At 36.5% G+C, this 24,619-nt stretch overlaps 1 protein-coding gene across 4 annotated transcripts in view; it reads right to left on the bottom strand.

Moving 5' to 3' along the window:
- Positions 1-24,619, bottom strand: part of LOC125679235 (protein unc-80 homolog) — a 63,258-nt gene that overhangs the window by 7,196 nt on the left and 31,443 nt on the right. For 2 of the 4 annotated variants that reach the window (XM_048918280.2, XM_048918281.2), the window contains exons 21-53: positions 24,326-24,434; positions 23,795-23,867; positions 23,575-23,709; positions 23,188-23,374; positions 22,518-22,646; positions 21,995-22,230; positions 21,800-21,886; positions 21,282-21,365; positions 20,908-20,976; positions 20,281-20,379; positions 20,007-20,103; positions 19,281-19,402; positions 19,081-19,158; positions 18,786-18,893; positions 18,562-18,606; positions 18,247-18,431; positions 15,652-15,781; positions 15,330-15,398; positions 14,925-15,035; positions 12,741-12,851; positions 12,496-12,653; positions 12,279-12,398; positions 11,873-12,092; positions 10,548-10,627; positions 8,155-8,278; positions 7,988-8,027; positions 3,881-3,936; positions 1,466-1,648; positions 1,255-1,375; positions 855-1,082; positions 473-568; positions 304-392; positions 2-164 (exon numbers count right to left, since the gene is read on the bottom strand). In XM_048918280.2, the coding sequence (XP_048774237.1) occupies positions 2-164; positions 304-392; positions 473-568; positions 855-1,082; positions 1,255-1,375; positions 1,466-1,648; positions 3,881-3,936; positions 7,988-8,027; positions 8,155-8,278; positions 10,548-10,627; positions 11,873-12,092; positions 12,279-12,398; positions 12,496-12,653; positions 12,741-12,851; positions 14,925-15,035; positions 15,330-15,398; positions 15,652-15,781; positions 18,247-18,431; positions 18,562-18,606; positions 18,786-18,893; positions 19,081-19,158; positions 19,281-19,402; positions 20,007-20,103; positions 20,281-20,379; positions 20,908-20,976; positions 21,282-21,365; positions 21,800-21,886; positions 21,995-22,230; positions 22,518-22,646; positions 23,188-23,374; positions 23,575-23,709; positions 23,795-23,867; positions 24,326-24,434 (3,942 nt within the window). Of the gene's footprint in view, position 1; positions 165-303; positions 393-472; positions 569-854; positions 1,083-1,254; positions 1,376-1,465; positions 1,649-3,880; positions 3,937-6,580; positions 6,637-7,987; positions 8,028-8,154; positions 8,279-10,547; positions 10,628-11,872; positions 12,093-12,278; positions 12,399-12,495; positions 12,654-12,740; positions 12,852-14,924; positions 15,036-15,329; positions 15,399-15,651; positions 15,782-18,246; positions 18,432-18,561; positions 18,607-18,785; positions 18,894-19,080; positions 19,159-19,280; positions 19,403-20,006; positions 20,104-20,280; positions 20,380-20,907; positions 20,977-21,281; positions 21,366-21,799; positions 21,887-21,994; positions 22,231-22,517; positions 22,647-23,187; positions 23,375-23,574; positions 23,710-23,794; positions 23,868-24,325; positions 24,435-24,619 lie in introns of all 4 variants that reach the window. The other 2 variants (XM_048918279.2, XM_048918282.2) reach the window with 2 other exon arrangements.

The following is a 24,619-nucleotide window of genomic DNA, read 5'->3' as shown; positions in this document are numbered from 1 at the left end:
CCCACATTATAGAATTCTTCTTTGAGATGCTGTAAGTCAACTGCCAGTTGAAGTAACACGGTGGCTGAACACTTTGGATGAGAGAATGAGAACCCTTGCATTTTGTCTTTGATGGCTTGCTGAAGATAATACTCCTGGGCAGTGTCACAGTTTATCTTCATCATCTACAAACACAATCACAAGGCCATAACAGAACCTCCCTTTCAATTTGTCCTTTCTTTCCATTGTCGCTGTTGAGTGGATTATTATTTCATAGTAGTGTTGCTCACAAAAATTACCTTATCAGTCTTATCACTGACTTACCTTGTACAGAATGAATGGCTGTAGCATCAAGAAACATGAAGGTCTATGGGTGACTAGAAAATCCACAAATCTCCACAGAGGTAAGGACACTGTAAGAACGGAGAATTAACAGTGTGAAATCTGCGTTCATGTATTTGAAGAAACCATAAAAATGAGTGTTTTTTCTCACCTTTTCCTTTACTTCCAATATCGTGGATGATCTTTGTGACCTTGTGCCACTCTGATGACAGGACTCGATCAAAGCAGACCATCAATATCTCCAGACCTACAATGAAATGTGCATTAACATAACTGAACCTGAAAATATGTGCAATTCTGAAACAAAGCCACCAAAAAATTAGATATTAAAAAATGTCATTCGGTAACAAAGACTTTATTTTCTTTGTACATGTAACATAAAATGAGAAATTTTTTGGCTGGACAGGGAATCGAACCTGGGACCCCTGCATTACTAGTCAGGTGCTCTAGCCACTGAACAAGCCAGGCCAATATCTATGGTCCATACAGTCCAAACCACTACATTTGTATATGTTTTAGCTAGGATAGTATACCTAGGTAAGCCACACTTAGCAACAGCTGGTTTTCCGGTCGGTGAATTTTGTCCGACTGACTGAAACTGCTACACCTGTGATTCTCCGTGAAAGACAAATGGTGTATAGTCGATTTAGAGCTGGAATTTTGCTGATGTTGCTGGGGCATCCTTGCAGGTGGACACAGAATATTCAGGATTACTGTCAAAGCAAACGAGACGTTTTCTGATCTCAGCTTGGGTGTGTCACCTGTAATGTTAATGGTAAACATAAAAGTATAACTCAGGATCCCATGGCACACATAATACACAGACCAATTCAGGTTTTCATATTTACATTTAATTTCAATAACAGACTTTAAAATCTTGTGTTCAGAATTTCTTTGAACTTTTGAAAGGTGTAGTCTGTAGATGCAATATACCTCTTCTGGCACATCCCAGTCTTATACACAAGGGCAAGATGAAGTTAACCAGCATATTGATACACTTGTCATGGGAGGCAAAAACACTTCCTCCACAAATCTGTTCCAGAGAAAACTGGTCCTAAAAGTAAGAATTGAAATCACATTACACATGAATCTGTTTCTCCGTTAATCCACAGTTCACAGTATGTGAATGTACAGTTTTCCTTACCCCTAATGCTTGCATCTGCATGGCTACCAGTTTAACCACAGCTGAGCAGAAGGTGGGAGGCACAATGTGAAAAACGGTACCGTACTCACTGCGATGGCTACCATGAATACCAGAGGTAGTATCTGGTAAAACGGGTGCCCCTGGACCAGCCAACACAATCACCAGCAGAGCATTGACGAAGGTCTACAGACAAAGAAAAATCAACATGAACATGTCTGTAGATGGCTTCACTTTGGTGTTATAGAAATATTGGGTGACAGACCATAAGAATGAATTCAGTTTTAATTAACGATAAATTTTGAAAATTGCAATACATTTCCCTTTTTTATAAGTACAATGTTTAAATGATAATTATATATGAAAACTGTATATTATGCAAGTGGTGAATGGGCCTTAACAGTCACTTGAGCATCACACAACAAAAGTATTAAATGTTGATGGCGCAATATTATTAAGTCCATGTTTTAAACTTTTTGAGACCTGGATTCCTCTTGACCTGAACTCTGTTAACATAACAATGTACTCAATTTGTCTGCTAGATGCTATGGATAAAGATTTTCAAAGACTTGATTCATTTTCTGTATATGAATCATATGTCTACACCCTGAAGCTCAGACCAAGCTCATAATAACTATGCACCAAGTTTATGTACTAGATATTCAGGTGTAAAGATCTTTCCTTTTTTGTAAAACATCTAAGTTTATTCATTATTCAGTACAGTATATAGCCTAACCATAGGGCCTGAACTTCTGATCCACGGGTAACAAATTTCATTATTTTGTTAGAGGCCTCCAAGCCAATTATTACTATTCACTCAGTGATTTACTCCTTCCTGAGGCCTGAACCTTTGACCCAAGGATCATGAATTCCACAATTTTCATCCTCCAAACCATTAGAAGAATGTACTAATTTTATATGCAGTATGCTATATGTTCAGGAATGAAAAAGATTTTTTTCAATGCCATATAGTCCAATCCTGGTGCCTAAACTCCTGACCAAGGGAGTAACAATTTTGTTTGGGGACTCCAAATCATTACTATACTACTCTGCACCCAGTTTATATGCTAGTCTTGCTAGGAATAAAGAACTTCTTTTTTTTTTTAAATACGCATTTTTACCATATGAGCCTAAGACTTGAACTCCTGGCCTTGGGGGCAATAATTTCACACTTTTGGTAGAGGTATTCATATTCACTAAAACTACATACATGTATTCCATTCATGGGCTAGATATTCAGGAACAAGGGCTATGGAATTTACATTACTGTTCCCTATCCCCAAGGACACTAAAAAACTTCATAAAAATTGGTCATATTATTTCTGAGAAAAGCAAAAAATTAAAGAGATGGTGACTGATGGGCATGGATCGCAATATGATGAACATGTGGGTGGTCCGAGTATTACTCACGTGGCCTACAAACTGTTGTAAAACCGAATCTGAAACTTATCAATTCTTGATTTTCAAAATAGCTGGTACTATATAATTTAGAGAATGATATGCATGTGTTGTTTATAATAGGTTGTTTAACATTTTCACATCAAAAGATTTTTAACCAAAAAATTGGAGAGAAGACTGAATCAGTTTTAAACAAAACCACGAAAATTATGTATGACATCATTAAAATTTCATGAATTAAAAGCCTGTATAATAATGATCAAAGATGTTTTCCTTCAGAGAAGGATGATATGGTGACTGATGGGCATGGATCGCAATATGATGAACATGTGGGTGGTCCATATTATTCAGTCACCATATTATTCCTGTCTGTTTTTCTTTTACATGCACTGAAACTGTAAAATGATAATAAAGTGATCCCTAAAGGTAGATGTATTTCTACATGTTATTGGTTTGGCACACACAAAAAGCAAATCTGGATAATTCTAGTCTGAATTCTACTGGCTACATTAAGTTTTGTACAATTCTGTCCATGCAGGTATAAACACAGACACTAAGCACAGAGACACAATGCCATCACAGAACACTCAGATTAGTATAAAGAAGCAGTTACATAAAGCATACATGTATTATACTGAAACAGCATAGCCAGGTAGTCGAGCCACACCCACAACACCAATGACTTCCTGTCCACAGGAATTGAATTTCTGGTTCACTGGTCATTACTTAAAACATTTCATACTACCTCTACCATGTAAATTTCATTCTACATATACAGCACATGACATAGAAATACTGGTACCAAACTTTCATGGGTAGAAAAATAGCAATAAAGTGGTATTGGTACATTCAATGCAATCTGACTTTCATTACCTAGAGAGAGGAAATGTCATGGTCTACATCGTTTACAGGAAGAGAAGGCATGCAGGACAGAGTAACAATCACCATGGCCTTGACCTATAGGGAGAAGTTTCCATGCTAGGGTCACCTGGACATGCATCAACCATGTTATAGTGTTACCTTTAAGTGGGGTAAATGGGCAATATACTGGAATGTCTTTAGTGCCAAATATACACCTTCAAGCAAGACAAATCCATAAACTGTTATTGACAAAGTAAGTAGATATACAACATGATTAATTATTAATAGACTCTGTAGTAGTTTTAGTACAATGTACAGCAATAAATGTTAAAACCAATGTTAAAGCAGCTAGAAAATAATCAGGTTTGGATATCATGTACGTGTTAAAGTGTTGAAACAACAGTAGTACAGAAATACACAACGATAATTCCCATCAACTTTTATTCAGATTTTCACGTAAAATGTTACTTGGTTATTTGAAAAGAAATGACACATACACATACATTTACACCACATCAATGATGACTAGTTACCCTCAATACATATCACAATAATGACTAGTTACCCCCACAATACGTATCACAAAGATGGCTAGTTACCCCATCAATACGTATCACAATGTTGACTAGTTACCCCACAATACCTATCACAATAATCACTAGTTACCCCCACAATACATATCACAATGATGACTAGTTACCCCATCAATACGTATCACAATGATGACTAGTTACCCCCACAATACGTATCACAAAGATGGCTAGTTACCCCATCAATACGTATCACAATGATGACTAGTTACCCCACAATACCTATCACAATAATGACTAGTTACCCCATCAATACGTATCACAATGATGACTAGTTACCCCACAATACCTATCACAATAATCACTAGTTACCCCATCAATACCTATCACAATGATGACTAGTTACCCCACAATACCTATCACAATGATGACTAGTTATCCCATAATACATATCACAATGATGACTAGTTATCCCATAATACATATCACAATGATGACTAGTTACCCCACAATACATATCACCATGATGACTAGTTACCCCACAATACCTATCACAATGATGACTAGTTACCCCATCAATACCTATCACAATGATGACTAGTTACCCCATCAATACCTATCACAATGATGACTAGTTACCCCACAATACATATCACCATGATGACTAGTTACCCCACAATACATATCACAATGATGACTAGTTACCCCACAATACCTATCACAATGATGACTAGTTACCACATCAATACCTATCACAATGATGACTAGTTACCCCACAATACCTATCACAATGATGACTAGTTACCCCATCAATACCTATCACAATGATGACTAGTTACCCCACAATACCTATCATAATAATGACTATTTACCCCCACAATACCTATCACAATGATGACTAGTTACCCCACAATATATATCACAATGACTATTAACCCCCACAATACCTATCACAATGATGACTAGTTACCCCACAATACATATCATAATGATGATTAATTACCCCACAATACCTATCACAATGATGACTAGTTACCCCCAATACATATCACAATGATGGCTAGTTACCCCATCAATACCTATCACAATGATGACTAGTTACCCCACAATACCTATCACAATAATCACTAGTTACCCCACAATACCTATCACAATGATGACTAGTTACCCCCAATACATATCACAATGATGGCTAGTTACCCCATCAATACATATCACAATGATTGCTAGTTACCCCACAATACATATCACAATGATGACTAGTTACCCCACAATACCTATCACAATGATGGCTAGTTACCCAATCTAATTAAAATTAGATCTTCCATCCGCTCCCCAGTTTTCGATACGTCGCCAACGCGACATATCGAAAACTGGGGAGCAGATGGAAGATCTAATTTTAATTAGATTGGCTAGTTACCCTACAATACCAATCACAATGATGACTAGTTACCCCACAATACCTATCACAATGATGACTAGTTACCCCATCAATACGTATCACAATGATGATTAGTTACCCCACAATACCTATCACAATGATGACTAGTTACCCCACAATACATATCACCATTTACCCCCACAATATGTATCACATCAATGATGGTTAGTTACCCCACAATGCAAAATATTCTTGTATGCAAAATCTAAATACATGTACATATATGTTATCATATATGTTATCAAGTACACCTAATATTTATATACCATTTATAAATGCCATAAATTCTTTGGTATAAAGCTGTCTCAAGAATATTCAAAATACTATATACATGTGATATAAGTATCTAAGGTACTATCAAGTCGAATTTTGTCTAACAGAAACAATAGACCAAAATGCCCATAATTCATGGAACTAGTCATTTTAAAATACATGTAGTTAAGAACATGTTTATAAGTTTTGTTAAAATGTAAGTCACGATACACAGTTATAAGCATTAAACTGTTTGAGTTTCCAATCCCATTGTAAATTTCCATCCACCTGTATCTAACACCATCACCAACATCTGCTGTATAACAGTTTCTATTCTACATAATACAATGTCTATACATGTATGTCACTGTGTTTAAAAATGTGAATATGAAATCTGAAATGGCCAATCAATCACATGTACATCAAAGTGTATTATTCCCATTGCTTTTATCTGCAGAAATGACACACATGTACTGTGTATCAATGTTACAATAATTTGAAATCTGCTATATTTTTATATAAAGAGAAAACTGGATGCATTGTCAATGGTCTTGGAAACTCCAAACATTCAGAAGTGGTGAGTGGACATGGTAAAGCATGACCGAAATAAAAATGGCGCTCCTCATGCCAAATCACCTTGGTGTGTTGGAAATGAGCCAGCTCCCGGTTCTTCCTCATTGTGCTGAATATTCCTATGTATATAATCAATCTTGTACATCTAGTTAATACTTCACTGAGTGACTATATGTATAGCATGTAAAGATATATAACTTATATGTACATCATAGCTCAGCCTGTTGTATCGACTCCTGAAGGGAGGCTTTAGAACTGAGAGTATAGCATAAATGACATTAATTTGTATAAAATTATTCAAAACCCAGCAATAATTCAGATTGCTATAAGGAATCAAAACTTGCAGCAAGGGGCTCTCAATAGCCGGAATTTCTCATTTGGATGAAATATCATTATCAATGTAAATGAAGATTTTGTATGCAGCCATTCTGGAGAAGTCAATTTTGTCTTAACCAACTAAAAGTCATGGTAGCCATATTGGAATTCAGATTATTTCAAATAATAATAACCACTCCTGCAAGCTCACTAAAACAGCATTTGTACCAAATGACTTGAGAAGTCAATTTTGCCTCATCTCATCAATAGCCATATTGAAATTCAGAATGGTCCAGAAATTGACAACAATTCATGGAAACCACTAGAGCAACAAATGTACCAGGTTAGTAACCTTACGCAAACAATGCTCTAGAGAAGAAGCATATTTTGTTTCAGCACAAGACATGGTGGATTCAAAATTGCGACACTTTTGTGGGATTAATACAGGTACTTTATACCAAGTATGGTGACTCAATATGCAACCACTCTAGAGAAGATAAGAATGTAATATTTTAAAGATGCTGCAGTTATCAGAAATAGACAAATTGATTGACATCAAATGATACCGCAAAAGCTCATATTGACCTACAGCCAGGTAAGCTAAAAACTATAGAGTTGTCAATCCTCTGTTATTAATTTACTTCACTTGATTCTGATTCGTGAAATTCTTAAAATCCTTGGAGTCATGACAAACAGCTAAAGAGCAGAGAAAAAACCTGCTTTATGATTGAGGCAAATATAAAAGCCACATGTATCTTTCCTAGGGATCTTTTTTCAATATACAGTTAAACCTCATTATCTCAAACTCAATGGGATCGAAAAAAAAACCTTTTGAGATATCTAAGGATTCGAAATATCAAGGATAAAATACTTAAAGAATAAGTGGTTGGGACTTCCAAATCACTTCGACATATCCATAGTATTTGAGATATTGGTGTTCGAGATTACAAAGTTCAACTGTATACAAACTACATGAAACTGTAAATTCAGACACATGAATATTGCCATGGAATGTGAGAATTCCCAGTTCACAAAAAGCACAATCAGTGCATACTGCTGATTGAGGTCTAGTCTGTAGTGATTATCAAAGTGCTAGGTATACAAAAAAATCTTTCAAATCCTTCCAGAAAATTTGAGAGAAATGTTTATACATACCTTGAAGAAGATTGGCTGCTGCATTCCAGTCGGCCTGTCTCTGAATAAGAGGTTTACAAAAGTTTACAAAGATGCTAAAAAGGAAATTCAATTCTAATCACTACTAGCAATATGCTAATGAAAAGGTGGTAAAACCCGTTTCACAAAATCCATGTAACATAATTTACCCGGAGTGAGGACTTTTTGGAGATCTTGTTAAACAGCCGATCCAGTCGCCTCAGGATAAGATTCAATCCAGGTCTCACTGCCTCTTGTTTCCAGTTTGTCAGTGGTAAAATTTCCATCATGTACCTAGAAAAATATTAATACTTAGAGTGATTTATGGTCACATAGTTTTAAGCTTATTTGACTCCCTTACAAAATTATTATGTAATTTGAAGGGAGAATATGCTATGAACCAGAACATGATTCAAGCCCAGATCCCCGGACTCTCCATTTGGTGCTTTACCAACAGAGCTACCTTATCATCATCAATCACACTGGTCAAAACCTCTACATTCCTCCCCTTAAATATCTTCATCCTAAAGACAAACAGGCTCTCACCTGGCAAGCATTTTCAATCATCCAAAGACAAATCAATTAATGAAATGGGAAGACAGTATATGCATGGACTCAACAGGGAATTTACCATGGGACCCCAGCAACTCTAGTTTGGTGTTTCACTACATAATGTAACTAAGCTAATGAACAGATTATGTTGACAACCTGGTAATGTTGGCTTCTTTAGCTGAAAAAAAAATCTATTGAAAACAAAGTTCCAAATTTTCAATTCATATAAATGAGTAATGCCCGATACGCAAGATCGCGACTACTTTTTCCGTCTTGGTTTTAAATTTTACTTTCCCGTTTCAAAGTCTCGCGAGACCCAGAGTATGCGAGAATTTGGGCATGTTGGTAAATAATACCAGTTCTGCAACTTTTGTCGTGATTGATTCACCCGATCTTAACAATGGTGTACTATCATTGCATTGCAGTTGACTGTAGTAATGATTCAAGAAAGAAACATAATACGCAGAAATATCCACAACTGATAGATTTTAATGGAAATGTGGTGGATTTTTTCCCACTGCTGTCAGTCAAAGCTGAGAAGAGCTTGCGTCAAAATATATAGCTTTGCGAGCTAAATTCAGAAGTTCATTTTTCCTGTATCCAGACATTTTTACACACCTTTTCATTTAAAAATGCTTTTAATTGTGGAAAGCACATGGAGGTTAAATCGTCTTCCGATGCCATGTTTTGAATAAACAAAAAATGCCAAAGATCGACATGTTTTTCCGAACTTCTTTACAAGAGAGTTCCTCTAACTAGGTATTTACGATCTTGCGTATTGAAATTGAAAACAAATAAATATAAAAATGGAGTGCCAACATTTCGAACTTCTTTCTTGAGAAATATAAAATTACCTCACATTAAAATTACATAATATAATATGATATCTGGTCACCAACAATCAAACCATTGTAACCATGACATCGAATGTAATCATTCACAAAGAAATACAGGTAACTTTCGAATTATCGCCACTCAATTCATCGCCATTTTCGTTATAACGCCGCATTTTTCTAGGAACATTTTTCCTGTTACTTAAAACTCTCGTTAAAACGCCAAATTCGCTATCGGCATTTGTCACAGTGTTTTCATTACAAAAGTCCATTTCAACGTGTTAATTATCTCGATAAACCGCCATGGGTGACGGGGTCAGTGAAGCAGTAAATTGGTCATTATCGATCTCCAGCGTACACCTGGACAGAAGGATCCCAGTAATTGCTGTATTGAATAAATAACTCGAGATGAACTGTAATCAAGTTGTTTATACATCATAGAAACACATTTCAATTTAGCTATGGCTTCGCCACGAAAGAGGCGTCATCTTAGCAGCAAAGGATGCAATTCTTGTCAACCCTGACCCAATCTCTAAAGGCTCGCCTGCCAGGAAACGGCACTGCAGTGCACTCAATACTGACTTAGAAAAGGCGTTGTTTATGTGGTTTACGCAAGTCAGGACCAAAAAAGACATTCCTGTTACCGGGGATATGATAATTGAAAAGGGAAAACAGTATGGTGCAGAGCTAGGAATATCCAATTTCAAATATTCTGAAGGGTGGCTAACTCGTTTCAAACAACGTCATGGAATTTCTTCCAGAATTATAAGCGGTGAAAGTGCCGGAATTGATGTGAGTTTGATTACTGATGGCCGGAAAGAGGCAATAGAAGTAATGAAAAATTATGATTTGAAAGATATTTATAACATAGACGAGACAGGATTGTTTACCGAATGTTACCCGATTGCTCACTTACATAAGTATTGTAAATAGAGGAAAGATAACTCTTACATATACAAGAACGGTAACTATATTTCTTCAAGATGGCAGTAATTCAATTCATCGCCAAATTCGTTATAATGCCATAATTTCATAAGAACAAAAGGTGGCGGTTTATCGAGAGTTGACTGTACATGTTTATTCACTCATAAACAATTTACGATGTACAGAAGGTATACTAATTCTAAGTCCTTTAATAGTGGCACTTGATAACAGTTTTGGCACTGACAATAAATTACCTTTGAAGTCCTGTACAGCTTAGTGTTTGGGGATCATATGGTGCTAATTTCAGTAATGTGTTTGCTATTTCTGCCAATCTCTACAAGAATATAAAAAACATTACTGGGGTCTACATACAAACTTGAGAGTGCTAGCAATTTTTTTTATATATAAGTATAAACATTTTAATTCAAAGTTGTGAATACATTGTACATCAACAGGTGTTACAATATCAGCATAAACAACCATACAAGAGGCCAGTGGGCCACATCACTCACCTCAATCACCTCGACCCATATTTAAAGATTTTCCCTAAATATATTCGCATGTAAAACTTTGATCCCTATTTTGGCCCCAACCTACTCCCAGGGGCCAAGAATTTTACAAACTTGAACCTGCACTATGTCAGGAAGCTTTCATGTAAATGTAAACTTCTCTGGTCCAATGGTTTTTGAGTAGATTTTCCCTATGTACTCGCATGTAAATCTTTGATCCCCTATTGTGGCCTTACCCTACCACTGTTGACCATGATCTGAACAAACTTGAATCCACAAAATGTCTGGAAGCTTTCATGTAAATTTAAACTTTTCTAGCCCAGTGGTTATTGAGAAGAAGATTTTTCCTATGTACTCACATGTAAATCTTTGATCCCCTACTGTTGCCCCATCCTACCCCCAGGACCATGATTTGAAAAACTTGAATCTGCACTGTGCCAGGAAGCTTTCATGTAAATTTAAACCTTTCTGACCTAGTGGTTCTTGAGAAGAAGATTTTTAAAGATTTTCCCTATATATTCGCATGTAAAACATTGTTCCCCTATTGTGGCTACACCCTAACCCTTGAGGGACCATGATTTGAACAATCTTTAATCTGCACTATGTCAGGAAGCTTTCATGCAAATTTGAACTTTTCTAGCCCAGTGGTTCTAGAGAAGATTTTTAAATGATCCCACCATAATTTTGCATTTTCATGATTATCTCCCCTTTGAAAGGCGCATGGCCCTTCATTAGAACAAACTTGAATATCCTTCACTCATGGATGATGTGTACCAAGCTAAGTTTGATTGAAATTGGCCCAGTGGTTTTGGAGAAGAAGATGAAAATGTGAAAAGTTTACAACAACGACAACGGAAAGTTTTGATCAGGAAAGCTCAGGTGAGCCTTTGGCTCAGGTGAGCCTTTGGCTCAGGTGAGCCTTTGGCTCAGGTGAGCTAAAACATGTATCGCACAACCTTATGAGATTTGTGAATATTGTCATTTTTCTCATTGTGATGATGAAGTTGCCCTACATTATGAGATTTGTGAATATTGTCAGTTTTCCCATTGTGGTGATAATTTCGCCCTACGTTATGAGATTTGTGGTCCAGTAGTTCCGTGGGTGGGCGTGACGAAGCCTCCACCAGCATCCTTCTCAACTCGTTACTCCTCAGACGAGGCTGACAGGTGCTGTAGAACTCGGCAATGACTATAAGGAACAAGTCCCGGGGCTTCCTGAACTCATTGGTCACTTCTGTGTCCTCCGTTTCCTGGGTATACTGTTTCTTTCTTCCCTCTTCCACATGGCGGCTGCAAAACAACGAAATCTATATGTAATTTTGGCTGTCTTACAACAATTTAAATTTTCTGAGCAAAAAACTGTAAAATATGCAACATTTTCAGATGCAGAATGGCATTAGCAAATATCTATTACTTTAATATGATTAAATCTTGTTTATTCAATGAAATTAGACTGGGTTTTTTCCATACTCTCACCTAATATGAGAGTCTTCTCTGTCGTCATAATAACTTGTCCCTCCCAGTGGTGAATGATTGCTGGTCATACTCTTGGGATTTGCTTTTTCATTTTCCAACTGTCTTGGTAAGGCCATGCTCCTATAAGTGGCAAAACAACACTTTCAATAACAAACACATAGGCACACAAGCTTTCAATAGCTCTTTTGCAAAATTGATTATAAAAACTAGTAATAACCTGGTGAAGTATTCACAAGAACTGATAAGAGCCCTCATAGCGATGCCCACATCCGTGATGGCAGCCACTTCAGCCAGGGCAGCATGTGGCTTATCCACGCGAATTGTCTCACTTTTGAGATGGTGGATATACTTAGAAACAATAACCTCTAGGACGGTCTGTAAAAAAGATGAAAATGTGCAGAACTGAGTTAGGAAAGAAATGCAGGCGTTATGGAGAGATGCTTCTTACAGTTCATCACTTACCAACATCTGAACACTTCTAAAGGAGTCTGGGGCATATGCTATCACTGTCACACATAAGTTAATGACCTCAATCATGGAAAGTCGATCTGGGTCATTTTCATAACAGAAGTCCTATTAATAGAACACATCAAGACATTACATTGAGCACATTTCGTCTGCAATTTTAATCAATATGCAATTCTAAAGCTTCTTGTTTTTGGCAAACTATAAACATCTTTAATTCCAAGCATTTAAAATTTCATAATTTTCTAGGTTAGTATAACTCATGATGGCTTTAATTTCACAGGGCAATAAATTTCTCATTATCAAATATTCACGATTTAAAAATCATTTTTTAAAAATAAAGTTTATTTATATGAAATGTATCCAGTAACTAACTTTGTGATTAACTGCAGGTTACTTTTCAATGTCGATCATCATTGTAACAATATTTAGAAATACAAATTGTGGTGTATTACATGAATCTATACAATATTATGATATAGATAAACACACAGTGATCAGAACTCCGACTATCTCATACATGCCAACTTTCCTGATTTGTGCGGGATTCTCCCAATTTGAAGCAACTGAAAAGGCAAATCCCGATATCCCGATCAGGATTGCAAAAATACCCCAAAATCCCGATTTTCTAAAAATATCTCCCATTTTACGACAACAAACCCCCATTTCCAACCGGAATTTGAAATCCCACGTCATTTCTGAAGTGGCCAATCAGAAATCGGGACAATAGTCAGTCATTGCTGTTTACCTGTGTCGTATGGTATCGGGGTGATGTAATTTACCTGGTCTGCCTGTGTCGGGGTGTTTATTGCACAGTGCGAAGCATGTTTTGATAGTAATTAATCAGGAAGACGGATTTCAAATTGAAAATATCCTTTACACAAACGTGAATGACAACGATGATAGTGTCACCACCAAACAATCGGACATTCCCGATTTTTGCCTCTCGCTGACAGCATCCAAAATTTACAATAAGGTACGTCAAATATATATTTATTCCAACTATAATAATATAGGCTATCCAAATCTATTCGTCTATAGCAATGGATTTTAAATAGTCTATATAGTGTAGTATTCATTAAATATACTTTGTGATGCGTAATTCGCACAAGTCTGTACTGAATTTTATATTTAGCAATTAAGTAGCCTTAATTTACAAGTAAAATTGTATATTTTGATGTGTTTTTTTCCTGGTAACTATTTCAGATGTCATGGGTACAAAGGTTTTGTTCGCAAACTTCATAGCAGGGTAGATCACTCCTTTTCTGGTTGCAATGCAGATTATTCCACCAGACTCTGCAAGCCCATGTTTACAGACAAGCAAGATTGCCTTTGTAGTGGTACCTAAATGCATGTGCTTTAATTTGAATTTTGATATATAGACCAGCCAATGTTCATTGTATGTAGTAAAAGGATGCAACCTTAAGTATTATTTGATAATATGTATGTGACTTGTTGTTGGAGAGGATTTTTTGCTGAATAGATGATTTTAATAAAATATTTATGTATATCTTTCAAAGTGTTTTTTTTATATAGTTTGTTAAAGTTAGTGGTCAAACACACTTGATGTTGTGTTAATATATGATACATGTATAATGATTAGATTGATATTTTTCTTGAAAAGACAAATATTTATTTTCATGCTAAAATGTCATGAATTTTGAGCTTTGAAAAAAACGTCGTCGCGCGCAAAATCCCCCATGGGGATTTTTAAAAGTTGGCATGTAAGCTATCTGTGTAAAATTTAAACAATTCAATAAATGGTTTGTGTATGCAATAGAGCGATTAACTAGCCATGGCTTTCTTGTCAACACCTCTGATAACACAAGGATATAAATGGAAACAGCAATTGATTAATCTGAACGATAAAAAGCTGTACTTTGTGTCCTCTAGCTCCTCGTTTTCTAAGTTTAGAATATCAATTTTCTTTTCTTTGTATTGTGACTGAGATTTACCGACACACAAACTTGATAGTACAATTTATTTTTTTGTATACTACCGACGAACATCAGGAAAGGAGTCTACTTAATATCCAGGTTTAAAGTGTGTTTTTTAAAATATATGAATCCTACATTGGCATGTCCACAATATTCATGATGGCTTATTGTTCACCGAAAATTCTTTGACCTTGAACACTGAAATTAAAACCACTGTAATGTATTTCACTTTTACTATATTCACCAGAGCTTCCAGGGGTTTCTTTCCATCTACTAACTCTAAAACACTGAGGTTGTCGGCACAGTCTGGCTTCTCCAGCGACAGCAACAGTTTAAACAGACAGTCAGGCTGGATCTGTAAACAACACATATTTCATATAATGTCATACTCATCAGTCAATGTGTTGCAATATTTCTCTATGCATTGCATGCCATAAAAAAAAACAAAATAATAATATAAGTATCCCATATGCCAACTGGCAGTCCAGGGGATAACTATAGCTATTAACAGTACATATCTACAGTGTACATGTATAAGAGCACCTGGAAGAGATAAATCATGACAGACTGGGCTGATAGTGAACAAAGTAATCAGGAAGTGTTGCTTCCAAGACAACAATGAAATAGTACACGCATACACATAAATTACCTTTCTATAGTCAATCATCCCCGTTTCTTTTGAGGACATATCCAACATAGAGGCTACACTGCCAAACATCTGCAAGGCAAAAATAGTAGTTTTAATGCAGGATTTATCAAACTCTTTACATCTTTTTTTACGATGAACTCTTACTCAATCATTGGCATTATGTGAAATACTGGTAAAAATGTCAATAGACTACCTATATGTAGCAAACCATTCCGTTGATAACATACAAGTACTTGTATTTACTAGTAATGGATTGCTAATTACAAAATACAGTATCATATCCCTGTTATATTATATGAAGAGACTAATGAAGTTTAATTACCTGCAATATGAAGGGCTTCCGGTGGAGTATGTAGAACTGGCGGCACACAAACTCGATGGCCTGACACAACACAGGGTTTGGTTGATTGTTACTGTATGTCTTCAGAAGTGTCGGCATAACATGCATAAAACTGAAATTACAAAATAAAGCTACTCATGACCATGAGACAATTTAACAGTTACACATGATTTTACTGCAGAACAAATGTTTCATGCTTTTTTCAATTGTAATATAAGAAAGGAGAACATTTATAGCTGGACCGGCAGTCAAACTGGGGACCCCTGCATTACTAGTCAGGTGCTCTAACCACTGAGCTACCAAGGCCGATATCTACGGTCCATAAACATTTTCCTCCCTTCTTAAATTATCTTTGCCCTTGCTCAAAGACACAACCCAGATTCTTTTTGCCCCCATGCAAAACTTTCAACAGTAGTCCAAGGGTGGTCAACAGCACCAAATGTAACAGGCAGAAAATGCTATGGACCTGATCAGGATTTGAACCCGGGTCACCTGAATCTCCAGTCATGTTCTCAACCTACTGAGCCATTTGGCCACCCACAATCGAATCCCTCTTACTGCCACATTCCTCCCTCCTTAAATGTCTTCAAACCCACCTTGAAGACATCAACCCAGGATCTTTATCCCCTGGCAGTCATTTTCACATGTCAGATCCAGGGGTTGTCTACGGCACCAAATGTTACAGGAAGGAAGAAAATTAATGCAGCAGACCAATCCAGGAATCAAACCCGTGCCCCCTGAATCTCTAGTCAAGTGCTCTACCAAATGAGCTATCTGGTCTTCAGCAATCAAACACATCTGACCACCATATCCCTCCTTTCTTTTAATTTCTGGGGTCCAATTCTTCATTTTCCTTTCTCTTGGAACATTTACATGCCTGTAACAGCTTTTGCTAAGGATCAAACCTGGGACCTCTGATACAACAGTCCAGCGCTCTATTAATCAAACTACAGGGTTAACCCACTAGCCAGAGTCAGTAGGAAGACCATGTATCTACACTACTCCATTGTCCCCTATAGAGAGAGAGAGAGAGAGAGAGGTGTCCCAAATCTCCCGATATGCCAGCACTTGTGGAGCAGAGTTCTAGAGGCAAGCACTCTCACCTTGCCTCAATGTGGGTGCCGAATGTAATAGTCAAATATATGTCTCTGTTGAGGATCAAACCTGGGACTACATGTATTATACATTAATTACATTTCCTTTTACACTGTACACTGACTTATTTACAGGAAAAAATAACATTACTAAATTTAGTTCTAGCAATCTAGTTAACAATTTTTTTTATTGTTGTAACATGTTCAGTGTATTTAAATGGGCCCCACTAAACACATGGATACTGATTTGGACTGTGTTTTAAATGGGCATCACTAAACACATGGATACTAATCTGGATTGCATTTAAATATGCATCACTAAACACTTAATTACTGATCTGGATTGTGTTTAAATGGGTCTCACTAAACACATAGATACTAATCAGGATTACATTTAAATGGGCATCACTAAACACATGGATACTGATCTCGGTTGCATTTAAATGGGCATCACTAAACACATAATTACTGATCTGGATTGTGTTTAAAAGGGCATCACTAAACACATGGATACTGATCTCGGTTGCATTTAAATGGGCATCACTAAACACATAATTACTGATCTGGATTGTGTTTGAATGGGTCTCACTAAACACATGGATACTAATCTGGATTGCATTTAAATGGGCATCACTAAACACATGAATACTCATCTAGATTGTGTTTAAATGGACATCACTAAACACATGATTACTGATCTGGATTGTGTTTAAATGGGCCTCACTAAACACATGATTACTGATCTCGATTGTGTTTAAATGGGCCTCACTAAACACATGGATACTGATCTGGATTGCATTTAAATGGGCCTCATTAAACACATGGATACTGATCTGGATTGTGTTTAAATGGGCTTCACTAAACACATGATTACTGATCTTGATTGTGTTTAAATGGGCCTAACTAAACACATGGATACTAATCTGGATTGCATTTAAATGGGCATCACTAAACACATGGATACTGATCTGGATTGCATTTAAATGGGCCTCATTAAACACATGGATACTGATCTGGATTGTGTTTAAATGGGCCTCAATAAACACATGATTACTAATCTGGATTGTGTTTAAATGGGCCTCAATAAACACATGATTACTAATCTGGATTCCATTTAAATGGGCCTAACTAAACACATGGATACTAATCTGGATTGTGTTTAAATGGGCCTCACTAAACACATGGATACTAATCTAGATTGTGTTTAAATGGGCATCATTAAACACATGGATACTGATCTGGATTGCGTTTAAATGGGCATCACTAAACACATGGATACCTATCTGGATTGCATTTAAATGGGCCTCATTAAACACATGGATACTAATCTGGATTGTGTTTAAATGGGCCTCACTAAACACATGGATACTAATCTGGATAGCATTTAAATGGGCCTCACTAAACACATAGATACTAATCTGGATTGTGTTTAAATGGGCATCACTAAACACATGGATACTGATCTGAATTGATGTGAACTCACCCATTCATAGAAAAGATGTGTTTGAAGTGCCTGGACGTGTTGATCAGCGAGGCCAGACAGTACCTCAACAGGGCCATGTCCTCACAATGCAAAATGATGCAGCCATTAATGACATTCAGAAATAACTGAAGGTCATTGCTCCAGGAAAATGAATTGCTCATTGAAGAAAACAGTGTGGCTATCAGCTGAAAAACCAAGTGTCAAATTTCTATGACATAAGCAACTTCTCCTTTCAGGAAATTACTTCAGTAATTGGTTTTTTTTCTTTAATATCTTAATTAACCTGATAACCCAACTAGTACTACAATTGCTTACCTTCACCCAAGAGAATTTATGTAGGGTGTCTAATCCATATATCTCCTGTAACAAGGAAAACATTGTCATGCACAATATACAATGATTTACATAAGAGAGAGAGAGAGAGAGAGAGAGAGAGAGAGAGAGAGAGAGAGAGAGCGCTTCCTATTGAAAATGATTCTCATGATAAATATAACTTTACATGTACATCAAGAGTCTGAAAACTAAAATACAAAACCTACCTCTCCACCTTTCCCATTGTAGAGACTGAATTCAGCCTCCAGGGCCTTCCTGGGAAACGAGGGCAACTTCAGAAATTCTTCATGAAGAAAACTTACATGATTCTGAATCTAAAAATAATCCAAAATCTATATCAAAATATGCTTTCCCGCACAAAAAAACAATGGTTCAGTAAAATATGTATGTACCATGCACTTTGAATCACAGTCAAGTTTTGTTCTGATTATTTTAGTGGAAGGTTTCTAAACAAAATACAAATTTTAGCAGCATAAACTTTGCATATATCAAAGATTTTACCTGATGCAGTGGTGTGCTTTTCAAAACATTTGTTGTGAATAGGACTTTACCAATCTCCACAAACTTCAAGGTAAAGGCCTTAAACATCAATTAGAAACTATCAAAATGACATATCAAAACAAATGTTAACACAGAATAATCAATTACATTAAGACAGAGAATAAAAGACAAAAGTCTGTACATGTTTACATGCACTGTACCTGTCTTTCAAGTGAAGCCATGGCATTGTCTGGATCTATGGCAACCAAACTCAGCTGAGGATAAAAATTCCGGCGGAAGAAATAAAAGTCCCTGACGTAGGAGTTCAGGTTGTGAATCTGGTCTGTCAATCAAAAGAATTTCAATTCTGATTTTAAAGTAATGTAACCCGTGAACCACAATGCCTATCCATGTTTCAAAATGTTTTAGTGTAAATGAATCTTATAAAATGTAAACCCCTATTGTGGCCTCATATGGAACCCTATGAATCCTGAGTTGGATGGACTTGAATCCATACTGTACGAGGAAACTTACATGATATTGATTCAACCATTTGTTATCCTGTTGTTATTGAGAACATTTCATAAATTACTATGTAAAGTACTTGGTTTCCTATTGTGATGTCACAATGCTCCAGGATTATGAATTAAAATACAAATCTACATGTACATCTGACATACTGAAACATTGCAGTTATGTGGTCTCTAAAAAGGGGGAATATATGTACCATACATTCTACAGAATGGAGAAAGTCAAAATACAATGTCTATGCCAGTGGTACGAGTATTTAAGAACTCTAATCAAATTCATATCGTGAAACACTACTTTCTTCAGGACCACTACTAAATGGATAATTCGTGGGACATCTTTATTACTACAATAAGTATGCTGTCACTCTTGAGGAGTGATGTGTTTCCTTAGACATGCAGACTGAGATTTACACTGACTTGATTTGGTATCTACTAGGAAGTACAAAGGGTAGTCTTCCTCTGGGATGTTGAAGAAATCCAGACTGTCTTGTAAAATCTGAGAAAACTGTGTATCCTATGGGAAAAAATTGCACTAAAAATTAATCACTTTATCAATATATTGTAATAAATCAGCTGAAAAGAGAATAAATTGTTGAACTTAGATGAAAGGAGAATAAATTGTTGAACATAGATGTATTTAATGAGAAAATGATCCTGGTTCTGTTTGTGGAGATGTACAAGTAATACACACCTCATGTATTGGAAGTTGTGATGGAATACTGGCTTCATCAGGACCGTGAATTAGGATCTTTTTAGCACTAGGAACATTGGCAGATATCAAAATGTATGGCTGAAAAACACAGGCAACTAGAAAACTAACAAGTCATAAAGAGCCCAGCAATGAATATTTCAATGTAAAAATTTCCAAGTCCTATAACTCCGTAATGACAAAATTGATAAATTTGATAATCTAAAGAGGTCTTCCTTTATCTAATTCCAGCATTACCTTTAAATTCTATGAAAATCTTTAGGTAATCTTGAGTTACTGCATACTATTAAAACAGCTATTATCTTATTAATAATATCAAAAATTTCTAAGTCCCATAACTCTGTAACAATAAAGCCAATAAATCTGAAAATTGAAAGGGGTCTTCCTCTGCCTAATCCAAGTATTATGTATAAAATTTATGAAAATCTTCCCAAGGAAACTCAAGTTATCACGTGTCACAGAAAGTGCTGAAGGACAGACAGACACACAGAGATATTACTATTGTGCATCCACCATATGACAGGGCCCTTATTAGGAAACATGTTAATTTCTCAGTAATATCAATCTATAGTATACATGTACTTTATTATAGCATGAACAGAAACTCACATCACATTGTTCCTTTTTCAATGTTTGCTTCAAGTCCTTGAAATATATCCCATCTACACTGGGAATGACCTGCAAAGAAAACGAAAAGTTTATAATCTGTGTAGACATCGATCAACCATTGTATGTGTACTAATTTTAGCAGAATTCCTATTTTAGCACCTTTGGCACTGGAACAAAACGCTAATTTAGGGTTGCCCTAAACTATGAAAATTTCTATTTATCCACAATCAAACACAGGACAAGTGCTACATAATAATTATACCACATAGTGCATCATATCTGATGTCAAATCTTAAATATGCTAAAAAAAGTTTACACATATAGTACATGTATATCATATGACTCTGAAAATGTATACATTTCTGTCCTATTACCTGCCAAACTAGAGCTAGGGCACCTGCTATGGCCTCCTGACTTCCTGCACATGGAGATCTCACATAGAACATCACATACCCAATCTACATGGAAAGAGTCAAATGCAAAAATGACTGCCTAACAAATACAAATACATGCCAACAAGTTGAAATTACAATATTGACACAAGATGTGTTTGTGAAACACCGATGCCCCGGGGTTAACAAAGTGGAACCAGTTCAAAGGTCAAGGTTGAGGTAACAATGTCAAAGATTTTGGTGTCAATGGAAAGGTCTTGCCACAAGAAATACAAATATGAAAGCTCAATCTACTTCTTTTGGTGTAAAAGATATGACCAAGGTTAAAGTTTCTTGCCACAGACAGACAGGCAGATGGACAGGCCAAAAACTATATGCCCCCGAATCTTCGATTACCGGGGCATAAAAACTTGCTATTTCTCAAAACAAGTGTATAAACTGCATTTGTAATTAAGACTTCGGGTGCATTGGACAATAGCAACTACAGGCATTTTCCTTACCAGGTAATTAAATAGAGCATGTGCCATCTGGGCTGGAAGCTCTCTGTAGTGTAGAACTAGCTTTCTCATTAAGAAAAGTAGCTCTTCCTGTAAAACAAACTCAGCAATCAGATAGACACGTGTAATTCTGTACTCTCCTTCAGATAATGGCAAAAAAAATTACCTCTACATTTCATGATCAGGGTTACATCTTACCAGTTTATCTCTGTGTGTGAGTTTCTCTAAAAAGTGCCTTAGGAACAACACAGGGTCCTCCACCATACAATTCCAAATGACCTTCTCGGCTACTTCGTTAACAGACACACCATCGCTGTTCACGTCACCGTCTGCCAGCAGGTGAATGATTGGAAGCACTGCAGCACATATACAGGAGGGAAAGAATGTCTGGGCCTGCTGCATGTGATGGAGGTGTTCTGGCCGTTCCTCCTCACCTGTGGAGGGTTATCATTATAGCAGGATTTATAAATTGAACATAACATTAATACACCTACAGTTACCTTCTGTCACTTTCATGCATCAATGTATTATCTGTTAATCACAATTGTTTATCATAAGTTGTTCTACAAGAATTCCTACCTGCAAATTCCAGGAAACTCTTTCATCTGTATGTTACATTCTAAACCTATGATTTAACTGTTGCTTTCCCTATACTTACCAAATACGGCAGAGTAAAAATATTCTTAGTAAGAAAACTTGGATTTCACTAAATATTAAGTACCTTCCAGCCTCGCCCAATAGACACTACCATTCCTCCATGACATACTACGACTTTGTAAGTTAGCTCGATTGATGGGAGCCATTGATACACGCCGAGCAGCCAGGTTGCTAAGTTCGTCTGTCATCACAGCTATTGACACAAAATAACAAGCGGGTGGCATTAAACATCACACAAGCGGTACAACATGGGTAAAGTCTACAAGGTCAAGTGAGGTCAACATGTAAAAGGACAGAGTGCAGACGGAACAGTGAAAGGTCAAAGGTCATTCAAGTTAACAGTTTAACTACTAATATTACTGGGTGAAACAGACATGTTAGACTTAGGTTAGGGTAATTTGTTACAAGTTAGATTTACAACTGGAGTATCTGGGTTTTTTCTGTAGTATATGTTGACCATGACAGGTTTCCTCACTATACACAACAAAACTTCCACGAGACAGAGAGGAAAGAAATTTAGAATTAGAGGGGAAATGCAGTTAGTTGAGACAAATGAATGAGACACAACAAGAAAACAGATATTAATTCTGGGGACTCTGTTAGTGCAGTTGGGAAGTATACATGTACATAACTTTTCCTCATGCTCTTGAACCCTGAACTCCTGAGCATGCCCCTTATACCATTGACAAGACATGCCCCTTTTTGGCAATGCAAGTTTCAATACAACACCTCACCTTCTTCGTGTTCTTCACTGGCATGATGAATGGCTGGTTCATGGGCAGCCAGATGGTTAACTGGGATGGTTGTCATGGGAAACCGTTCACGCCCCACCCTCTTTCGTTCTTCTTCTGCCTGGAAAGCCTTCCGAATCATCTCCTGCTGTTCTTTTCTTCTGGTTGTTGTAGCAGTCACTAAGGATTTCTGTCCAAAGCAATTAGGAAATAATATTCACATAATATTGGCATTATTATAGAATTATTTGAGAATTTGTTTTATCTGTATCAACAAAGCAGCCACCAGTTTTCGAGTTTACGACAGAATTTCAGAACCATTTACCACAGCATTTCAAAGTTAAAACATTACTGTACGAATTCCTCTTGGTAACACAGACAGAAACTTACAGTGCCCTCCTGGTTGACAGTGACCTCCTCAATTTTTGCCTTGAAGTGAGGAGTCCATGGAGGGTCCACTACGGTCTGTGATGGCAGCCCAATGGTAGGAGATGGCAGTGTGAAATCTATGTTGGGAGGAGGCACCTACAATAAAAGAACGAAACATTCAAGTCAAAACAAATGTTTTACTTTGAACATTGAAATACATGTGCATGTCACGTTGTCTAACCTTAAAGAACATGTTTGCTCCATCCTCCATTCTTGGCCAAACTTGCTGACGAAATTTCCACAAGATTCCAAATCTATATTGGAAATAAATGAAATTTGTATCACACTGGTTTGCAATTCAATGACATCCCAAAATAAATGAACTCTAAAAGTATCTTCTAACATGTAATCTACTTACAAGTAAATAAATAAACTAGGTTTATACTTGAATATAGTAAACTGACTGTGTTTATATTTGAATATAGAATTTAAACTGTGTGTATACTTGAATACAGTAAACTGACTGTGTGTATACTTGAATATAGTGAACTGACTGTGTGTATACTTGAATACAGTAAACTGACTGTGTGTATACTTCAATACAGTAAACTGACTGTGTGTATACTTGAATACAGTAAACTGACTGTGTGTATACTTGAATATAGTGAACTGACTGTGTATATTTGAATATAGTAAACTGACTGTGTTTATACCTGAATAAAGTAAACTGACTGTATCTATATTACATGAATAAAGTAAACCGACAGCTCACCTTAACACAGCATTGATTCTCTGAGTGGTATCTTCATGCTGCATTTCCTTTACCATTAATTTCTGGGCTTTGTCTGGGCACTTGACAGAGGTCAGGAGAAACACTGAAGCTAATAAAAAAACACATTCTTCAACATATTGAAAGAGGAAAAGAAACAAATTTAGAACTGTAATAATTTTAGCTGCAGAAATAAAAGTGAATGGATTCCAATCAAAAATTGAAGTCTGAAGTGCTGTGGTTTCATCAAGTATAGGTTACATCATAGACGTCGAGTACTGTTGGATATACAGTTTC

Source organism: Ostrea edulis, chromosome 2 (assembly GCF_947568905.1).
Source record: "Ostrea edulis chromosome 2, xbOstEdul1.1, whole genome shotgun sequence".
Lineage (NCBI taxonomy): Eukaryota > Metazoa > Mollusca > Bivalvia > Ostreida > Ostreidae > Ostrea > Ostrea edulis.
The sequence above is the reverse complement of the archived record's forward strand: the minus strand, read 5'-3'. Positions and strand labels throughout refer to the sequence as shown.